Source organism: Arvicola amphibius, chromosome 2 (assembly GCF_903992535.2).
Source record: "Arvicola amphibius chromosome 2, mArvAmp1.2, whole genome shotgun sequence".
Lineage (NCBI taxonomy): Eukaryota > Metazoa > Chordata > Mammalia > Rodentia > Cricetidae > Arvicola > Arvicola amphibius.
This window is the reverse complement of record NC_052048.2, coordinates 87192542-87213506: the sequence shown is the minus strand read 5'-3', so window position 1 is coordinate 87213506 and position 20965 is coordinate 87192542. Positions and strand designations below refer to the sequence as shown.

The following is a 20965-nucleotide window of genomic DNA, read 5'->3' as shown; positions in this document are numbered from 1 at the left end:
GAACTAGCTCTAGTAGCCCAGGCTGGCCTCGAACTCACAGAGATCCGCCTGTCTCTGCCTTCCGAGTGCTTAGATTAGAGGTGTGCACCACCACCATTCAGCTAAAATAAATCTTTTTTAAAATTTATTTATTATATATGCAGTGTTCTGCCTGCATATATGCTTGCATGCCTGAAGAGGACACAAGATCTCATTATAGATGGCTGTGAGCCACCATGTGGTTGCTGTTTAAAAAGGTGTTCTGATTTTTATCTCAGGTCAAAAATCTAATAAATTTTGAAGCTTAAAAATTTAAAACCATAAACAATCAGGTTTGTAGTGATATTTTACTTACGTTTTAACAAATACAGCTTGCCTGAAGATCAGAGTACATACTAAGCCACTAGAGGCTAGGCAGTGGTGTCACACACCTTTAATCCCATGACTTAGGAGACAGAGGCAGACAGATCTCTGTTAGTTCAAGGACACCCTGGGCTACAAGAAATTGATCCAGTCTACAAGAGAAACAGAGCTCAAAGAAAGGTAATCCCAGCACTTGGGAGCCTACGCTTTTAATCCCAGCACTAGGGAGATGGAGAAAGAAGTGATATGGTTGGGAGAGAGGAATGTAAGATGGGAGGAAACAGGAGCGCATTGCAGCCTGGGGTTTGGAGACATGTGCAGTCTGAGAACAGGGTTGCCTGTTTGGTCTGAGCATCGATAGAGGTAAAAGTATCTCTAGTGAAGAAACATTAATGGCAACCACCATATACAGGCAAAATGCGAGTTATGAAACAGTGACGACTGAAAGAAATAAAGTTCTAACTAATCTGAGAACACTTTTTTCTTATTTTCACAATATAAACAGTAGTTTACAGTACCTTCTTTCCTGTCGCTCTGGCTAATTTCTGCATGAGGAAATACTTTTTGCAGAACTGCTAAGATGTTGTTGAAGCTTCTCTCTAGTAATGGCCTTATAATAGGGGACAGTGCCTGTCCTGAAGACATCACAGCACGTTGGGAAGCAGGCACAATGTTCTGCATCGCATGGTAAAAGTCTTGGGCACTGAGCACTATCGAGGAAACATCCAGCTGCAGTTTATGACTGCTAGCATAGATTTGAGGGTACCGCCTCCGAAGGGCAATCAGGGCAGCTTCAGTACACAGGGCCTTGATGTCAGCTCCACAATAGCCTAATGCACAAAAGAAGAAAAGCAACAAAGTTCTAAGTACCATTACAGTTTGCTAATGCATATACCTCTTTCTAAAATAATGACACAAATCAGCAATTATACAGTACTTTATTAGCAAAATTAACAATTTAAAATTATCTGATAAAAATGTTCACATAAGGGCTAAGTACTTAAAACTGAAAATGTTCTTATGTATTTTAATTTAACAAAAATATAAGTTAACAATAGTAATACAAAAAGTCCTGTATTATGTGTCAAAAATCACTGTCTATAATACACAGCTTTCTTCAGCACAAGTTTTCAAAGAAATACAACTTCATTTCAATCTTTCATCACTATTCTTAGTCAGTACTTTAACCTAATGCTATATCACTGAATACATCCTTAATTCTTCTTTGATTTTAGTTTGAGATGGAAACCTCACTAAATTGTCCAGCAAGCCTTAAGCTGAAACTTGTGATTCTCATGCTCTGGCCTCCCAAGTACCTGGGATTACAGGCATGTGTCACCACTCCTGGCTTATTTTTTCTAACATTACTAATTCCTAAATACATGAAAAAAAAATGGTACAAAGTTATGTATAAGCAGAGGCTTCAAAACCTCATAATTCACTCTGAGATCTGCATACAGTGCAATAGCAGTTAACATTCAGCTACTCACACACTGCAATCCACCCACCAGCTCCACAGGCTAAAGGAATTAAGATTAAAGAAAAAGCTTTCCCGTTTTCCCACACTAACTATCATCATATCCATTTAATCCTAATAAACATATACTTTAAAAAATAAAAAAAAACCCAAAAGATCTGCTAAAGGTCCCTGTCATAAAAGAGAAAAACAGAAAGGGAGGGAGGGAGAATCCTTCAGATTAGCCCACAAACTGGCTTTTCCTATCAGCAATTAAATTAAGTTTCAGTTGGTCACATTTATCTGTCAGGCCAGCAGGGGGAGGCATTTGAAAACGTTAGAGAGAGCATTGTGCCCTAAACTCAGGCACTATTTCTCCATTAGTAAATCTTTAAAGTATATTTTTCTTCCACATACAATTGTTACACTCTTATAACAAAATGAATAGAGAATACTTGCATCAATTTAAAAAGAGGAAAATAAACACAAATAAGTGAATTTTGTAAAAAAAAAAAAAAAAAAAAAAAAAACTACCATCGTCAAATAAAACAACCACATTTCTGTTTCTTATAAACATCTGCACAGTTAATGAGCATGCAGAGGTTCTCTTTACAAAGAGGCTCAGTGAAAGCTCAGAGGCCAGTGAGATGAAACAGCAACTATACATAGAATTAGCTACAAATTCTCCAAAAATGTAACATTCTGTGGTTGCCATAATATCATGCTAATTATACACAACAGCAATATACTATTCATTCTCTCTTAATCTAGTCCACATAAATGAGTTTATTTAACAATAACAGACCCCATTATCTAAAGTAAATTTTCAGTAGTTTATCACAACCAGGAAAGATAAGAAATATTTTCTTTAATTTGCTTGTGAGAAAGTGTTAAAGACTTCTATGGTTCTCAACGTAAAAAATCATCAGAATGAACAACAAAATGGAAACAAATACAAACTCTCAGAACCCACAACAGTGAATTACAGTCTCTGAGGACTTAAAATTTTAAGTCTGTATTTTGGGAAATGTTTAGAACCACTCACTTAATACATGCTTCACTAGATTCAAATACAGAAGAATCAAACACTAAGAATCACGGCTAAAATTAGCGGGCTCTGGATAAACAGAGGCCTCCTAGATAGGCTCTTGTCCTGCTGCATTCATAGTACATATTTGTTCTCTCCAGAGTGTTCTGGCTTAGAAAACAGATGAGGCTGGAAGTATACTACAGCCTTCTAAGAGTTAAAAGTTGATTTGTAAAAAAGAAGCATCCCTTCTCATAACCCAGACTTCACCACTGTTAAGCAGTGCTCTACTGAACACAAATAGGTAGAAGCGAAGGAAAACGATTCTTTTGTATTACTATCAAGTTCCATTTTTTCTGAAGACTGAAGAAGGGTCAAAGTTTTCTTCCTTCCTTCCTTCCTTCCTTCCTTCCTTCCTTCCTTCCTTCCTTCCTTCCTTCTTTCCTTCCTTCCTTTTTCTTTTAATGGTATTTTGAGACAGGGTTTCTCTGTGTAACAGCTATGGCTATCCTACAACTCACTCTGTAGCCCAGGCTGGCCTTGAAATCACAGAAATCCACCTGCCTCTGCCTCCCAAATGCTGGAATTTGGGAGTTCACCACCACCACCTGGCTGAGGCTTTCCTAAACAATTTCAAACAAAATGTAGGCCCACAATACAAATTATTTTATAGACATGATTTCTTTGTTTTAAGCCTCTCATTGAAAATAAATAAAAAATAGTTTATCATTTTACTAGCTATAAGTTCCTATCACTTGTGAAAACATTCTTGATATCATCTTTTTTTTCCTTTACTACTTAAAAAAACATACCTGATGCACATATAAAAACCTCCAAGTTATTTCAAGGTAAAAGTTACTAAACCCATAGTCTATAAAAGGCCAACTATCCTTGCAGATATTCATCAAGACTTCAAAATCTTTGATTAGGCATAAATGAAAACAGACATGTTCCAACACATTTGGAGTAAAGTAATATTCAAAATTAATTTAATATTTATTATTATTCTATTCCTACTTTAAGACCTTCATTTGCCTATTTTTACCATGAACTGGTTTCTTAACTGAAATAAATGCCAAAAGTGAACAGTCATTTAATTACAATGGATTTTTAAGTCACTCTCCAGGAAGCTAATACACAGATTTACATACTATACTGCCACCCCATGGAAAGGGGAAAGGCAAGAGAAATTTTTCAGTCCAGTAAGAAATTATATCATAAACATTTTTTAAAAACCAAATACAAGCTAAAATAGATTACTTGGAAAAGGGAGGAGTACTGATTGACTTTTGGAAGCAAATGGAAACTAAGATTCTAATATTTAGGCTGAAGGATTAAACTGCAGTGTGTCATCTCAAATGGAAGGTAAGAAATAGAAAGGGGTTTTAGAATAGCTTCTCTCAGGGATTTCTAACTTCCTGAAGACTTATGCATACTTCAGTTAAGGATCATTCTGTGACAGATTCACAGAAGAAAAAAAATCTACAAAATTTCCCCAGTCTGATCTGAACTCTAATACCGTAATATGATAAGTAGAAGGGGATAAATCTCTCAAAAGGGGAAAGACTGGTTTTTGTTTTGTTTTTAACCAAGTACCACCCTCTCCCATAAAGCAGCACAAGGCTTTGCAAAGATCAAGCCAAATTTACATGAAATGGGTTTGGCGCATGCTCTCTTATACCAGGCAAAGCTTAAACTGAAGTAGTGCTGGAGAGATTTACGTTTTCTCCTCACCAGAAGATGTCGAGGTCTTTGTGGTTCAAAAGCTGAGGGATGCTGCTTCGGAGATGGAAGTCCCTGTGGATGAAGAGGATAATTCGGATGTAGCTAACTGAATGGACTAATGTTCTATTTAAGTTCTAATTATTTATTTGATAGTGGATCAAAATAATTTTTTTTTAACTAAGCTGTTCTTTAGGTTTTGGTAACTTTAAAGTTTTCCCAGTAGATGTTATTAGTGAATTTATTTGAGGGATTTCTTCATAATGCTTAAAATGTTCATGGAGACAGGTAGTTTTTGCTTGTTTATTTGTTTTTTATATTTTTCAGAGTCTGAAAGGAAAACATGAACCAGGTTTGGTGTATGCTCTCTTGCCAGGAAGAAGGGAAATTTCCTTTGTGTATATTCAGCTACTTACTACTGATCTCTTTATTTCAAACCTAATTAGTAAGAAAAACGTGAGTTCCATCTCCTATGGTTATAATGCTCTCATCCTTTTAGGACAGTAAAGTTTCTTTACTCTGTGGGTGAGGTTTTCCACTCTGACAAATTTAAATTAAATTGAAAAGTTTTATATTTGAGGCAATACTGGTGAATGCCAGTAAATATTTTGACAACTCCTCCCACCCACCTTCTTTCTAGATCATAGGGCTATTTCTGAGTCCATTCATCCTGTCCATAAAGCATAGGAGACTACAGCCCTGCCATCTACATGGGCCTTTTTTCTCTTAGGTTTATTTCTGCTAGTAAAACTTCTAGAACGGGATAATTTCTAAAAGGAGACACAATAGCACTATGTAGGTAGGATAGTCAGCATTCCATGGAAGCCATGTTACTACTAAGCTTTGTTCATCAAACACCTGATATAAAAATTCAACTAATAAGTGTTCAAACTTCAAAAGTTCAAAAGTAAAATATTTCTATAATTTCTAAATATGAATGCAGAGCCATCTGTCACACAGTTAAAGACAAAACTGTAATTCACATTTCAAAATCAGGGGAAGGGGTGCTGAGCAGAACAAACAATGACAGTCAGAATTCAAATAGGAGCACTCACCAACACATTTTTCTGCCAATTCTCCTAAAAAAGCATCAGACAGCTTTGGATTCCAGTCCCTGGTGTGGATTTGTAAGATGTGTTTTCTGGCCTAAGAAGAAAAGTACAGTGGCATAAGACAGCACTGACTTCTTGTGTATTAGCTGCAACAAATTCTGACTGCAACCCACACCAAGCTGTTGTTTTAAAAGAAACTTAAACACCTTAACATTCACTTCAACCCATGAGTCATAAAACCTAGAATTTTTGTCCCTGTTTCACAAGTTGAGACAGATAATGTTCTAAGAGGTAAAGAAACTTCAGTGGTGGCATAAAACAGTAAGTAAATCACTAACGTGTGACGAAAATTAAAAGTTTTTACTTTCCTACCCTACCATTTTTAAAATATTATTATTATTAATTATTATTATTATTAGCGGGTAGGTAGGGGTGTGCATACAAATGTTACACAATAGAAAAACTTTTAGAGTCATTTTATTCCCCCTATACTGGTAGGGTCAAAATCTGTGTTTAGCCTGTTTTTAGATGTTTCAAACTGATACTTCTCTCCTTATAACCTACACTTAAGTCCGTCTCTAAGCACTGACACACTCCTGGCAGCTGAACCGGGGCAATGAAAGTGAGACTATATCCGCCCCCAACCCCACCCCAAGGTGCAGGGAACATCAAAGAAGGGGAGAGGGGCTGGCAAATAGCTCAGGGGTTAAGAGCACTGGCTGCTCTTCTAGAGGAACTAGGTTCAATTCCCAGACCCATATGGTGGATCACAACTGTCAGTAATTCCAATTCCAGATCTGACATCTATACTCACACACACATACAGGCATTCACACTCACATGTAAATAAAATAGTTAAAAAAAGAGAAGGAGGAGGAGGAGGAAGAGGAAGAGGAGGAGGAGGAGGAAGGAAGGAGGAGGAAGAGGAAGAGGAAGAGGAAGAGGAAGAGGAAGAGGAAGAAGAAGAAGAAGAAGAAGAAGAAGAAGAAGAAGAAGAAGAAGAAGAAGAAGAAGAAGAAGAAGAAGAAGAAGAAGAAAAGGGGTGGAAAGAATGTGAGGGTGGCAGGCCGAGTGCTGTGAAATGCTATTTACTGGCATGATAAAGCTATCACACTCACAGGACCTGCAAAAGATCCAGCCGTCAAAACTGCAGTAACGATGGAACAGCGCTGCATAAAGCCACACCCTAGTTGAGGAACAATTGGTAGTTGATGATGGATGGAAAAGAATAATTTTTTCTTGGGAGTGTGGCCTCTGGTAGGTTGCCCATATTCCAGTGGATGACCCTAAACCCATTTATTTTGTGTATAGGGGCAGCACTAAGTCAGCTAACTCATGAGATACTTTTTTTAAAGTGTGTGAGGGGCCTGAGAGAACATGAAATTGGGAGAATGGGTTGCCAGGATGTGAGAATCTGGGACAATCTGAGGACAGAAAATGGTGGGTGAATATGAACAAACATATTGTATGGAAGTATGAAATTCTCAAAGAATAAATTAAAAATATTTTTAAAGAAAGTTAGAGGTGGGGCTGGAGAGATGGCTCAGTGGTTAAGAGCACTGCTTGCTCTTCCAAAGGTCCTAAGTTCAATTCCCAGCAACCACATGGTGGCTCACAACCATCTGTAATGAGGTCTGGTGCCCTCTTCTGGCCCGTAGACATATACACAGACAGATACTGTATACATAATAAATAAATAAATATTTTAAAAAAGAAAGTTAGAGGGGCTATATATGCTGTTCTGACAAAGGTAAACGTGGTACCATTTTAATAATATAATAAGTAACATATAATAACATTTAATAACATAATAAGTAACATTTTCTATAATGAATGACAACATAGTAGTCTGTATTAAGGGAACATTCTTGAAATACTACAAATATAATAAATAACATTTACTGCATTTAATTAGCTAAAATTCATATGTTAAGTATAAAAATTTTGGCACAGGATATTTATGGACATATTTTGGGGGAGGGGTGGCAGAAGACCCACCGCTCTTCCAAGGACACAGGTTCAGATCCCAGCACCTACATAGTGACTTATAACCACCTGTTATTTCAGTTTCAGGGGATCCAGTACCCTCTTCTGGCCTCCACGGGCACCAGGCATGTCTTACGTCTCAGCCCTAAAATGCTAGGGACATAGGCAGCATTAAGAAGGAATGTAACACGGGATTTTATTTTTTTAAGTATTAACTAAGATAGCCCAAAAGCAAAAAATTAACAATGAAAATATAACCTTCAAAGTATATGTTTTCTAACTGAGTTACAAAGTTTACGTGTGTGTGTATGCATGCATGTATGTATGTGTATATTGTGTATACATATACACACACATACACACAACAAAAAAATAAAATAAAACCGCTTTTACCCTTTGATCCGGCAGGTTGAAAAGAAATTCTCTGTCAAAACGACCAGGTCTCCTGAGTGCAGGATCTATAGAGTCAAGTCTATTTGTAGCACCAATAACAACAATTTCACCTCTATTATCTAATCCATCCATAAGAGCTAGGAGGGTTGACACTATAGAGCTGTTAGGGGAAAAAAAAGTCCATGTTAACTTAATGAAAAAATGTAAACATTATGCTAAAATAATTGAGCCTTAAATATTAATACAATAATCTTACCACAATACATACTAATACAATACAGAGAAATCAATGTTGAAAATACACAGAAAATGCAATAGACATCTAAACCACAGCAATCAAAAGGGTGAGGATCTAAAAAAGAGAAAGGAAAGATAATACTGAAATTAAAATCTGATCAGGATGTGCAACTCCATGACAAAGTCCAGGAGTTAGAGACCAGACTGGCCAACATATCAAGACTATCTCAAAAAGGAAGGAATTAAAATCAAAACAAAAGCAAGTCAAACAACACTTGCTTTGCATACACAAAACACAGATTCAATGTGCAGAATTACAAAATATAATGGGCAGATGACTCAGTGAGTAAAGCCATTTACCAGTAGGCCTGATGATCTGAATTTGATCCCCAGGACCTACATGATGGCAGGAATTGACGCCTGAAGAGTTATACACCTTCCCAATTTCAATTCCCAGCACCCACATGGCAGTTCACAACTGTCTGTAACTCCACTTTCAGGGAACTGGGACCTGGCATTCTTACACAGATATACATGCAGGCGAAATGCCAATGCACATGAAACAAGAAGAACTAAATCATTAAAAAATGCTTTAAAAAGGAGTGTGAAATGGCAATCCAAGAAAACAAGAAGCTATTTGAAAATTATATATTTAATGAAAGTCTAAAGTCAAAATATGTAACTATAATAAATGATCAATGCAAACAGTGAAATCTAAATATAGGCAAAGGATTTAAAAAGCAATTCTCCAAAGATGGCATACAAAGGGCATATCATTAAACCAAGCATATGGAAATCAAACCAAATTAGGTACCACTTTAAACACACTAGAACTACTATAATTAGATAAAAAAAAGTATTGGTGAGACTTAGGGAAATCATAATGCTCACACTTTGCTGGATAGTAGTGTAAAATGGGGTACTTTTGGAAATACAGCAGATCTTCCACTATTTAAGAGCTACCAAATGACCCAACAACATTCACAAGGAAAAAATTATATGTGGATATTCAGATTAATATTGCTCAGAATAGTGTAAAAGTCAGAGCTAGTAAATAGTCAGTCACAAAGGAGTGGATAAGTAAAGTGTGATACATCCACAGACTAGATTATGTCAACAAATGAAGCAAATCAGGCTGCTATCCCAACACTCAGGAGGTTGAGACAAAAGGATGACCAGTTTGAGGACACGTTGATTACACAGTTTTGCAGGCAAGACTAATCTATAAAGTAAAAACTCTATCCTTAGTGACATCCATTCAAGAAAATGATGAACCGATACAACATGGATAAAGTTTGAAAATACTGCTAACTGAAAAAAATATGGACAAAAGGGCCAAACACTGCAGAATCACATTTACATAATATCTAGACTAGGCAAACTTACAGAAACAAAAAGTAGAGTGGTTTTCTAGTGAAGGGAATTTAACAAAAAGGCTGAGAGGAATGCCTGAAGAACACAAGGTTTCTGAGATTACAGAATATTATAAAACTGTGTAGTGGTAACAGAACTCTATAAAGATTCTGAAAGTCAATGAATTGTATCGTTTAAGTACATGAACTGCATGGAGATGGCACAGCAGTTAAGAGCACTTACTGCTCTTGCAGAGGTACTGGGTTAAATGTCCAGTATCCACAAGGCAGCTCACGATCAACTATAACTACGATTCTGGGAGATCTGACACTTTCTTCTGGGCTCAAGGACACTGGGCACACATATGGTACACATACATGCATGCCAGCAAAAAGGAAACACACATACACATAAAAATAAATAAATCTAGCCGGGCGGTGGTGGCACATGCCTTTAATCCCAGCACTCGGGAGGCAGAGGCAGGTGGATCTCTGAGTTCGAGGCCAGCCTGGTCTACAAGAGCTAGTTCCAGGACAGGCTCTAGAAACTATAGAGAAACCCTGCCTCAAAAAACCTAAATAAATAAATAAATAAATAAATAAATAAATAAATAAATAAATAAATAAATCTTAAATAAACAGGTAAAGTCAGATGTGGTGGTACATGTCTAATAATTCCAGCAGTCAGTTGGGAAATGGATACAAAGCAATTCAGGTTCCAGGCCAGCCTAGGCTACAGCTATCAGAAAACAATAGAGAGCAAGAGAAATTCTCAGCAGATAGTGTGTCAGTCCTTGGAACCTAAGAACTAATACCCAAAGGTTGTCTCTGATCTGTGTATGTGCAGAGTGGGTGTAAATGGAGCAAACTAGAGAACCAGAGCATGTTAGTACGTGCACATAGACATAGATAATCAGGGGCCTGAGGAATGTCTTGGTCCAGAAGGTTAAAGTTAGCCTGGCCAACAAAAAGGAGTCTAATTTTATAGAAAAAATATTTGAAAATAATTTAAATTTACAGTGGTAGGGTGTTTACCTCCAGCCGGGTATGGGTATCTACCTTCAATCCCAGCATTTGGGAGGCAGATGTGTGACTTCCAGGAAGATGGAGCTCTGTGATTTTGAGACCAACCTGCTCTACATAGTTCCAGTACAGTGAGGGGTATATAAAAAGACTGTCTTGGGAAAGAGAAAAAAGTGCCTACAAGAGGCCCTAGATCTGATCCCCAGAGTGGGGGAGGGTTACAGCAGTATATTTTCAGTAGAGAGCAGTTGTGGGATTATCTGTTCTACTGTCTGAAAATTCATGGTATCCCTGAATTCTAACAAGTGTTCTTAGTTTGTCAACTGTTCTCACTCCTATTCTTTATTTTTACTGCTGAAACAATTTCTGGAATACACAAACCATGTCAAAATTAATTTTCCTTCCCAAATATACTATTCTAGCTGTATTTAAAAAGATTGTAAACAAAATCAAAAGCCAATGTTTAGGAAATCCATGCTTTCTGTTTTCTAATTGGATTACTGAAAATTTATGATATAGGCATCTTACCCAGAAATAAAATGAAGCAGTATCTTTGAATTATAAATTTATGTTTAATCATTGGTCTGATTTGAATCTAAAATGACCCACATAGGCTCATATTGAGATGTTTGGTCCTCAACTAATGGTACTGTTCCTTCTAGAAGTTTCCAGTCTCATTTTAAGATTTGTAATCCATTCTGAGTTGATTTTTTTATAAAGTGGAAGTAGAGATAAAGTTTCAACTGAGAAAATGTAAGTTCCTAGTACCATTTATTGAAATGTTTGATCATTGAAATGTCTTTTCTCAAATGTTTGATTTTAACTCTTCTGTTTGTTGGAAGTCAGATTACTATAGATGCATTGTTTTATTTCTGGCATCTCTTTTCTATTCCAATAGTTTATGTTTCTTTTTCTAGCCAATAACAACCTGTTTGGGTTACTATGTTTCTATAGTATATATTAAAATTAGCTGTTATATTGCATCTAGTTTTCTATATCCACAGGATTTCTCTGACTACTAAAGGTGCTTTGTGCTTTCCTATCAATTTTAGGGCTGTCTTAATGCAATTTTTTGAAGAGCGTCAATGTATTTTGAGGGGAACTCCATTTAAGTGTAACTTGCTGTGGTTAGTATGGACATTTTAATAGTACTAATCAATGACATTATCTATTTTTTCATTTGCATTTTGTTCTGTCTCTCCAAATTTTAATTATTTATATGTATATTTATGTGTCTGTGTGTCTGAACATGTGTATATGTGTGCCTCTTCCCAGAAGAGGGAACCCCACTACCCAACATGGGTGTTGGAAATCAATCTCTAGTGCTCTAAAAGAACATACAGTGGTCTTAACCATTCTCTCCAGTCCCTTCTTCGATTTCTTTATCGCAGTTTGTATTTTCATGTAGAACTCTTTTATTACCTAAGTTAAAGTAACTTGTAGGTATTTTGTTTATATTGTGAAGCACTTGCTTTCTTGATTTTCATGGCAAGTTTAATATTAGTGTATAAAGTACTATGTCAATTTTGTTTCTTTTATGTCAATTTTGTATATCAATTTTGCTTCCCTTAACGGTTTATTTATAGTAAGGGGAAAATGCATATCATGGCATGCATGTGGAGAACAGAACACCACTTGGTGAGTTGTTACTGTTCTGAAACAAAGCATCATAGATACTAGGCCTGCCTCAAATGTGGAGGCTGTCCTTGAACTCCTGCTCTCGCCTCCACTCCTGAGTGCTAAGATTACACACATGCATCACCACGCCAGACTACTTACTATTGGTCAATCTAAATTTTCTATGTCCTCCGTGTTCAATTTTGGTAGGTCAAATGTCCAAAAAAACGTTTCCTTTTTAGACTTTCCTGTTAGCATATAGTTGATCATAATAATCTATACTGTTATATTTAATACCTGACCTTCAATATTTGTTTATTTGAAACTGCATTTATTTGATGATATTCCTTACTTTTTTCTGATTATTCTTAGAGGTTTACCAATATTACCAATAAAAAATCTTTTAACTCACAGATCTTTTTTTATGTTTACAATTTTTTATTTATTACTGTTCTCACTATTACTTCTTCCTTTTACTAATTTTGTTTGGTTTATTCTTGTTTTTCTATGTCCACTAGATGCATCTTTAATTGTTTATTTAAAAATCTAAATTTTATTTTGGGCTTATTGCAATAAATTGTCTTCAAAAGTATTGCTTTTACCATAGCTCTTAGGTTCTGATATATCATATATTTACTTTTGTTTGCTTGTTTTTTTCTTTTGACCTACTCTGCTTCACTAATTGTATTTTTTTAAAGATATTGGTATACATGTATATGCATGAGTATGGACAGGTATAAACCAAACATCTGGAAGTCAGAATCTCTTGGAGCTGGAGTTGCAAGCAGTTCTAAATGTCTGGATTGTACCGTGTGTTTGGGGATCTGAACTCCAGTCCGCATGATTGTCCACCAAGATGACTCAGAGTTATCTATCCACGCCCCCACTTTCATTTATTTTGAGAAATCTCCTCTCTTCCTCTAATGCTAATTTTTATTTGAATTATTGGATTCCTCATTTGCAGGTTGTTTTTTTTTTTTTTTCACAAATCCTATTCCTTTGTTGAATTTCTCATTCATATCATGAATTATTTTCTAAACATTGTTGAGTCATCTGCATTCACCTGAATCTCATTCAGTTACATTATATTCACTCTAAAGAATTCTTTCTTAATCACTTCACTTCTGTTTTTTTCCTTTGAGGTCTAGTACTTGACAGCTACTATGCTCAGCTGTAATTTAACCACTTTTCCTGTGATTTTTTTGGTGAGCTTACATTATCAATGTATTTGGCTGATCAGGTATCGCTGCCCTTTTATAAGTGACAATCATAGAAGACAGTTTTCTTTGAAAATGTGCCTCTAGGCACCAGTTTGGTAAATTGTGCAGGCTTTAGCTCTAGTACCACAGGGTCTCTCAATGGCTTCTTTCATGGAAATTAGTAAATTTAGATGTGGCTTATGGGCAAAGGGTCAAAATCCTTCTGTCTCTAAATGCCACAAGGATAAAAAGGCATTCTAGAGTCAGATGTGAGGTACCCAAAAATATTGGTGGGCTCTCTGTGGTTACAGAAACATGCAAAACAGATATTTTCCCCAAGACTGGTAGGAGGTTCTTGGGTCCAACAAAGGCTCCAATGAACAAAACTGGTACACGGCACTCGACAGAGATGGACGACATGGCTTGAGATAACTATGTGGATGCTGGGACTGGAGTGGTAGATTAGAATCTTAGACAGATTGTGACAGGAACCTGACTGACAAAGAGTCTTATGGAAAAAAAGTGAAATACGGTCCCCATACCAAAACATAACTGGTCAATCAGAACATAATTTTGGGGTAAATAACTGTATTTGTGAATTAGACACCATTCTAAATACTCAATGTATCAAAATAAAATAAATAAAGAGCGGGATGAGTAAAGTGTGCACTGTGCAAGCACCCACATAAAAGGTGACATGAATGGTACAATGAATTCATAATCTCAGTTCCGGGGGGAGGGGAGAATAAGGGGCAGTTCAAATTCTCACATATTACAGGAAGAGAACATAGGACTGTGGAGCTGGAGAGATGGCTCCACGGGTAAAAGCACTTGACACAAGCCTAACCTGAGTTCTATCCCTAGGACCCACATGCTAGGAGAGAAGCAAGCACCCAAAAGTTGTCCTCTCATCTGAATGAGCACACACACAATAAATAATAAAAGCTATTTTAGACATCTACCCCCAAAAAAGTATAAAGCCATGAATACAAGTATTCACAGTAGGATCACAGAATAAAACCAAAAGCAATCAAATCACTATCAGATTGTAAATTAATCCTGTGTTGAGTGAAAGAACCTCTAGAAAATAGAATACATTTTAAATTTCTGTAAGTTTTAAAGTGTTTAACTAAGGGCAAAAACCAAATGCTACATCAATAAGTAAAAAGAAATCAATATAGTCAGTTCAGGAAAACCCACCTGTGGATCTGATCTTGTCTACTAGAACGAACTGGAGCTAATCCATCTATTTCATCAAAAAATATTATAGAAGGCCTCATCAAATATGCCTAGTAAAGAAAAATTAAAATTACTTAATTATTTGCTTTTGAATTTAACTTTATATTTCCTGATAAAGGAACATAAAAACAAATAGTACAACATGCAGCAAGTATTTAAAAGTACACAGTTGGGCTGAGGAATGTAGCTGAGGGTAGATCATTTTCTTAATGTTTACGAGAACCTGGGTTCAATCCTTAGACTCAAAGATCAAAACAATAAGAACAAACAACAACGCAGTAAAAAGGAAACAGCAGCAGCAGAGTCAGCTACGAGGTATCCCACAGACCACAACCACTATTTTCAGGCATTTGTTTATCTTTTCTTTAATAATAAAAATTGAATTCAGGATGTCACAGATGCTAAGAATCTATTTAATCACAATCCGCACACTGCCCAGTCACTAGCACTTTTTTTTTTAAACATAACTATATATCTAAGTATGTAGTGTGGAGCTGCGGGCCTGCTTTTCATCCCGCACAGCTCGTAGGCTTTCATATAAATACATAATATTTGCTACTTTCATTTTTAAAAGCCATAATTATAAGCAAGTGTTTAAAAACATAAACAAACATTCCATCAAGCCCTACTTACCCAAGAAAACTATGAAATAGTAGCAATAAAGCAAATATAAATAATCTCTATAATTTAGGGTACAATCTTAACCGAGACCAACATATATTCCTATCTCTAGCATAAGACTAAAGTTTTTTTTGTTGTTTTGTTTTGTTTTTTTGTTTTTGAGACAGGGTTTCTTTGTGGCTTTGGAGCCTGTCCTGGAACCAGCTCTTGTAGCCCAGGCTGGCCTCGAACTCACAGAGATCCGCCTGCCTCTGCCTCCCGAGTGCTGGGATTAAAGGCGTGCGCCACCACCGCCCGGCTATTTTACATTTTTCAGTCATTATTTTTCCTTCAATTATTCAGATGGCTTGTCTGAATTAGCATTAGACACTGAACACAACGGCATCTAGATCTTACTTATTCCTCTTTCTATTATCTAAAAAACAGCAATTTTGACACTACTTTTTTCTTAAGACATAATCTCACTATATAGCTCTGACTGTCCTGAAACTTGTCATATAGACCAGAATGACCTCGAACTCAGAGATTCTTCTGTCTCTGCCTCTCAAGTTCTAGAATTAAAGGTGTGCACCACTACTCCCTGCTCTACACTATTAACTTGAAAATGACATGTGAATTGTTTCACCCACTATATATCAGTTTTTTGAATAAAGGGTATTTTGTTTTATTTTGAGATTCTCATTCTGTAGCCCAGGAGGATCTGGATTTCAGCATAAAGACTAGGCTGGCCCCTGAGTCTCAACTGCAGGGATTAGAGGTGTCAGTTGGCAAACCTGGATTTCACCATAGAAATGCATGGCTAATAAATTCTTGATTGTACTTTTTCTTCACATATATTTATTGCGGCATAATCCAATATAAAATAAAAAAACAAATATAAAATGAACTGCCAAATAAGACACATTTCCTTCACTAAATTCAATATTTACATATAAACTAGCGTTAGGACTAATTTTTTAAGGTATAGAAAAATTGTGTTTTGCTTGTCCTTTGTTTGTTGAGACAGGGTCTCACTCTTTAGCTCAGTTAGTCTGAGACTTGACAGCAGCCCTTCCAGCTCACCCTCCTGGGGGCTAGGATTATAGGCTCATGCCTCCATGCCTGGTTTTCATTTCCTAGGCTTACCGGATCCCTTCACCTCAGGAGCAGGTGTGAGTTTTCCTTTACTGTAATGCTTACTTATTTCTTGTGATTCTGGGAATTGAAACCAGGGCCTTACACATACAGTAATAATAATTAGTAATAAATATCTGGAACTACAATTGAATACTACCATGTTCTGTTTTAGAAAATTACATTTTAAAAGTCACTGTTATATTTTAACATATTCATTTATTTTCTTTCTGCCTTTTTAAGGAATTCACTTAATTTTGAATTCTATTAGCCATATATTTATAATCTGGTGTGGTCTGGGTAACTATACCTCAAACATTTCTTTCTTAAATTTTGTGGCCTTTAGGGTGGCACTTAAATGATTAGGTAGTGAACTATTCAGAAGGTAGGGTCCTTAGGTCATTGAAGACACATCAGGAAAGAGATCACATGAACCTGGCTAATATTAAATATTTCATTTTTTCCTCCCTGGCTAATGAGCTAAAACATTAACAGTTTTGTTTGGTCATGTGTTCCACCATCATGTGCAATTTTAGCTTAGGTCTAAACCCAAGGGACTAATAACGGACTATGACCACCAGGTGAGCCGAAATAAACTTGTCTCTTCATAAGCTAATTGTCCCAGGGGGTATCTTACTACAGTGACAGAAAAGATTCATATAACTATGACCATAAATAACATATTGTTTTATAAGATTCTTCCCATAAACATTCAACATTTTCTGTCTATACCATTTTCTCAATAAAATTATAACCTAAGATTACTTTACATCCCAGGTTTCCAGTGGTACCTAACATAGTATTATACACACAACAGTCACCACAGTGTTTTCTGGATCATCATAAATATCCAAATCTATTAGAAAAATATAAGTTAAATAGAAGAGCTTTCTACAACCATGAGTTCTGCACAATTCATGAATGTTTCAACCAACTGAAGATAAAACTGTTTTTCAGACAATCTTTATCTGTAGCAAATACATACAAAGATTTTTTTGTCATTATCCCTACATTAACACGTGTGTCCACCCTGTGACCCGTGTGCCACAAATCTATGAACAGTCCAAAGCAAGATTTTAAACTTACTTAAAACAAAATAATATTTTATTGTGTATATCATTTTTTAACTCAATTGTATGGTTCTGAAGTATGAATTTTGCCAAAAACATGTTCTTCCAATGTCAGTTAAGTTGGACATGTCTACCAAAGCTAATTACATAGTATATATTTTATATGAAATGTCTAAAAAAATGGGGGATGATGTTAAGCATACAAGATGTATATAAATACTTTATTATTTTATATACTAGATTGTATATAAACTAGAACATCTATAGATTTTGTATGTACGAGCAGAAAGGAACTGCTGGAACTAATTTCCCACAGGTAATAGAAAATAACTATGCCTTTAAGGCTTACAATTTAAATTACTGATCTTAAATTTAATTGAAATATATGTCTCCTCACAACTGTATTTGCAGATAAAATAAATATTCTTTTTTAAAAAAGGAAAAGATACTTGAATTAGTTGATTTTTCTTACCTGATCAAAAAGAAGCCGAAGTTGTCTTTCAGACTCACCAACCCACTTGCTCAAGCAATCTGCTCCTTTACGCATGAAAAAAGCCACCTTTTTGTCTCCTTGACTGCATTCATTTGCTAATGCTCTGGCAACCAAGGTTTTACCTGTTCCAGGGGGGCCATAAAACAAACAACCCCTAGAAGAATAAGAGAAACAAAAAAATTATTTAAAGAAGTTTATACCAATAGTTTTATAATCAAAGAAATTCATGAAGATTATCTAAGAGAATTGTTATCATCAACAATTACCAATTTAAGATTTTCCACTCCATCATATAATTTTAGATAATTATGTAGTAATTCTAAAGCACTGATTGATCTGGAATTCCCCTCTATATGTTATAAATATATTTTATTAGCATGGGTTAATAAAAAGGCTGCTTTGGCCTATGGCAGGGCAGAATAAAGTCTGGCGGCAAATCTGAATAGGGATACAGAGAGAGAGTAGGCAGAGTCAAGGAGAAGCCATGTAGCTGTCCAATGAGACAGACAAGAGACAGACGCTAGAACCTTACCAGTAGGTCACAGCCTCAGGAAGATACACAGATTAATAGAAATGGGTTAATTTAAGATATAAAAGCTACCTAGGAATACACCTAAGCCATTGGCCAAGCAGTGTAATTAATATAGTTTCTGTGTGATTATTTCGGTCAGGGAGCTGGGGTCGAAAGAGCAGCTCCTATCTATAACTGATAAGGCTTTTTCTAGTATATTTCCAAGTTTCACTTTGGTGAGCCTTCAAAGAACCAAACTCTTGCAATCAGAAAAGGGTTAAATTCCTCGTCAGGACCTTGCGAGCTCAGTCCAGTGCTCCAATGTGGGTCTCTGTCTCTATCTCCATCCATCGCCAGATGAAGGTTCTATGGTGATATGCAAGATAATCATCAGTATGGCTATAGGATCTGGCCTCTTCCGACTCCCTCTCCTCAGCGGCCCACGGAACTAGCTGGGGGCATCTCCCTGGATACCTGGGAACCCCTCTAGAGTCAAGTCTCTTAATAATCCTAAAATGGCTCCCTTAATTAGGATATATGCTTCCCTGCTCCCATATCCACCCTTCCTATATCCCAAGCATCCCATTCCCCCAAGCTCTCCCCATCCTCCCCTTCACGCTTTGCTCTCCCCATCTCCCCTTGCCCCCAACCCACCCCACCCCCAAGTTCCCAATTTTTGCCCGGCAAACTTGTCTACTTCCAATAGCCAGGAGGATAACTATATGTTTTTCTTTGGTCAAGGTCCTGACGAGGAGAAGGAGGGAGAACATGAGAAAGAAAGTCAGGACCGTGAGGGAACCTTCATCTGGCGATGGATGGAGATAGAGACAGAGCCACACACTGGTGCACCGGACTGAGCTCCCAAGGTCCAAATGAGGAGCAGAAGGAGGGAAAACATGAGCAAGGAAGTCTGGACTGCGAGGAGTGCTCCCATCCACTGAGATGGTGGGGCTGATCTATTCGGAGCTTACCAAGCCCAGCTGGACTGGGACTGAAAAAGCATGGGATAAAACCGGACTCCCTGAACATGGCAGACAATGAGGGCTGCTGAGAAGCCAAGGACAATGACACTGGATTTGGATCCTACTACGCATACTGGCTTTGGGGGGGCCTGGCCTGTTTGGATGCTCACCTTCCTGGACCTGGATGGAGGAGGAACTTGGACTTCCCACAGGGAAGGGAACCCTTAAAGCTCTCTGGACAGAAGAGGGAGGGGGAGTGGAGGGGGGAGGGGGATAAATGGGAGGCGGGGAGGAGGCGGAAATTTCTAATAAAAATAAAAAAAAAAGGGTTAAATTAATTCTGGAGAAATAAGTAAGTCTGGAATTTCACATCTCCATAAAGAATTTCGTCTTGTGCCTGAAGGACTCCTAAACAGGTACAGTTGAAAAACAAACCTTGTGCTCTAAATAAAAATTTTAATCATCATTGTTAGAACAAGTCAAACAAATACATATAAAATTTTTATAATCAAAGGCTAATTAATTGATATTCAATCAATTAATAACAACAGTACCAAAATAAACATCTAAGACATACCTTGGAGGCTGAATTTTAAATTTTTCAAAAATTTCTGGATATAAAAGTGGAAAAACTACCATCTCCTTCAGAGCGTGTATATGATGGCTTAATCCACCTATGCTATCAAACCGCACCTTGGAGAAAAAAGGAGGAAATTTAATATAAAGTGATTTCATAGGTTCTAAAATTTTGTTTGTTTTTGAGTCAGTCTTACTATATAGCACTGTCTATCTAGCTCTGTGTACAACAGGCTGGGCTTGAACTCAGAGATCCACCTGCCTCTGTCCCCGTGCTGGAATTAAAAGCATGTGGTACCACATCTGGCCCATGTTCTATAAATGTTTTTAATTTATGAGTTCCATGATCCAGAAATACATTCCTTCAAGGGTTTTTGAGCATGCATACAAGTAAATTTTTTGCTGCACACAAATACATGTAGAAAAATATAGTCAAAGGTAAAACTCAGAGTCAAAGGAAGCTATCTTTCAGTAATTGAGCAACCCAGGAATAAGATCAGTGCCTAACTGGAAACATTAGCAAGTATCTATTGAAGGTGTCACATTTATACACTAACACTTCACATCCTTCTGCATTCTCAGCTGGTGCTATAACTGCTCCACCAGACAAAACTTAGTTAATGAAAAGAGCCAGAAGACATTTTCTACTACTGTGACTCTCCAAAACACAACATAATCAAACAAAAACTTACTCTTTAGTATTTAATTCCCCTACTAAGAAATAAATTTTTCCACATAGGAGACAATAATGAAGAAATAGGAAAGCACTGATATACCAGAAGTGACAAAAACTGTTTATTTCACTCATAACAGTCACCTCAAGACTTTATAAAAATTGTAGAAAAACTACCTAAAGAAAATTTTATAGAATGTTAACAGTGATTGCCTATTGGAACCTGGTGGAGCCCTTTCCCTACTTCTTATTCTACCATGGAACTTGGAAATGATTTATAAACTATTTATTATGGCAGGAA

General features: G+C 36.6%; 1 protein-coding gene across 3 annotated transcripts in view; it reads right to left on the bottom strand.

The window, feature by feature from the left end:
* The window catches only part of Atad2b (ATPase family AAA domain containing 2B), a 131768-nt gene that overhangs the window by 61863 nt on the left and 48940 nt on the right, over positions 1–20965 (bottom strand). For all 3 annotated transcript variants that reach the window (XM_038319166.1, XM_038319168.1, XM_038319167.1), the window contains exons 11-16: positions 19993–20108; positions 17922–18096; positions 14607–14695; positions 7979–8138; positions 5603–5693; positions 861–1172 (exon numbers count right to left, since the gene is read on the bottom strand). In XM_038319166.1, the coding sequence (XP_038175094.1) occupies positions 861–1172; positions 5603–5693; positions 7979–8138; positions 14607–14695; positions 17922–18096; positions 19993–20108 (943 nt within the window). The remainder of the gene's footprint in view (positions 1–860; positions 1173–5602; positions 5694–7978; positions 8139–14606; positions 14696–17921; positions 18097–19992; positions 20109–20965) is intronic.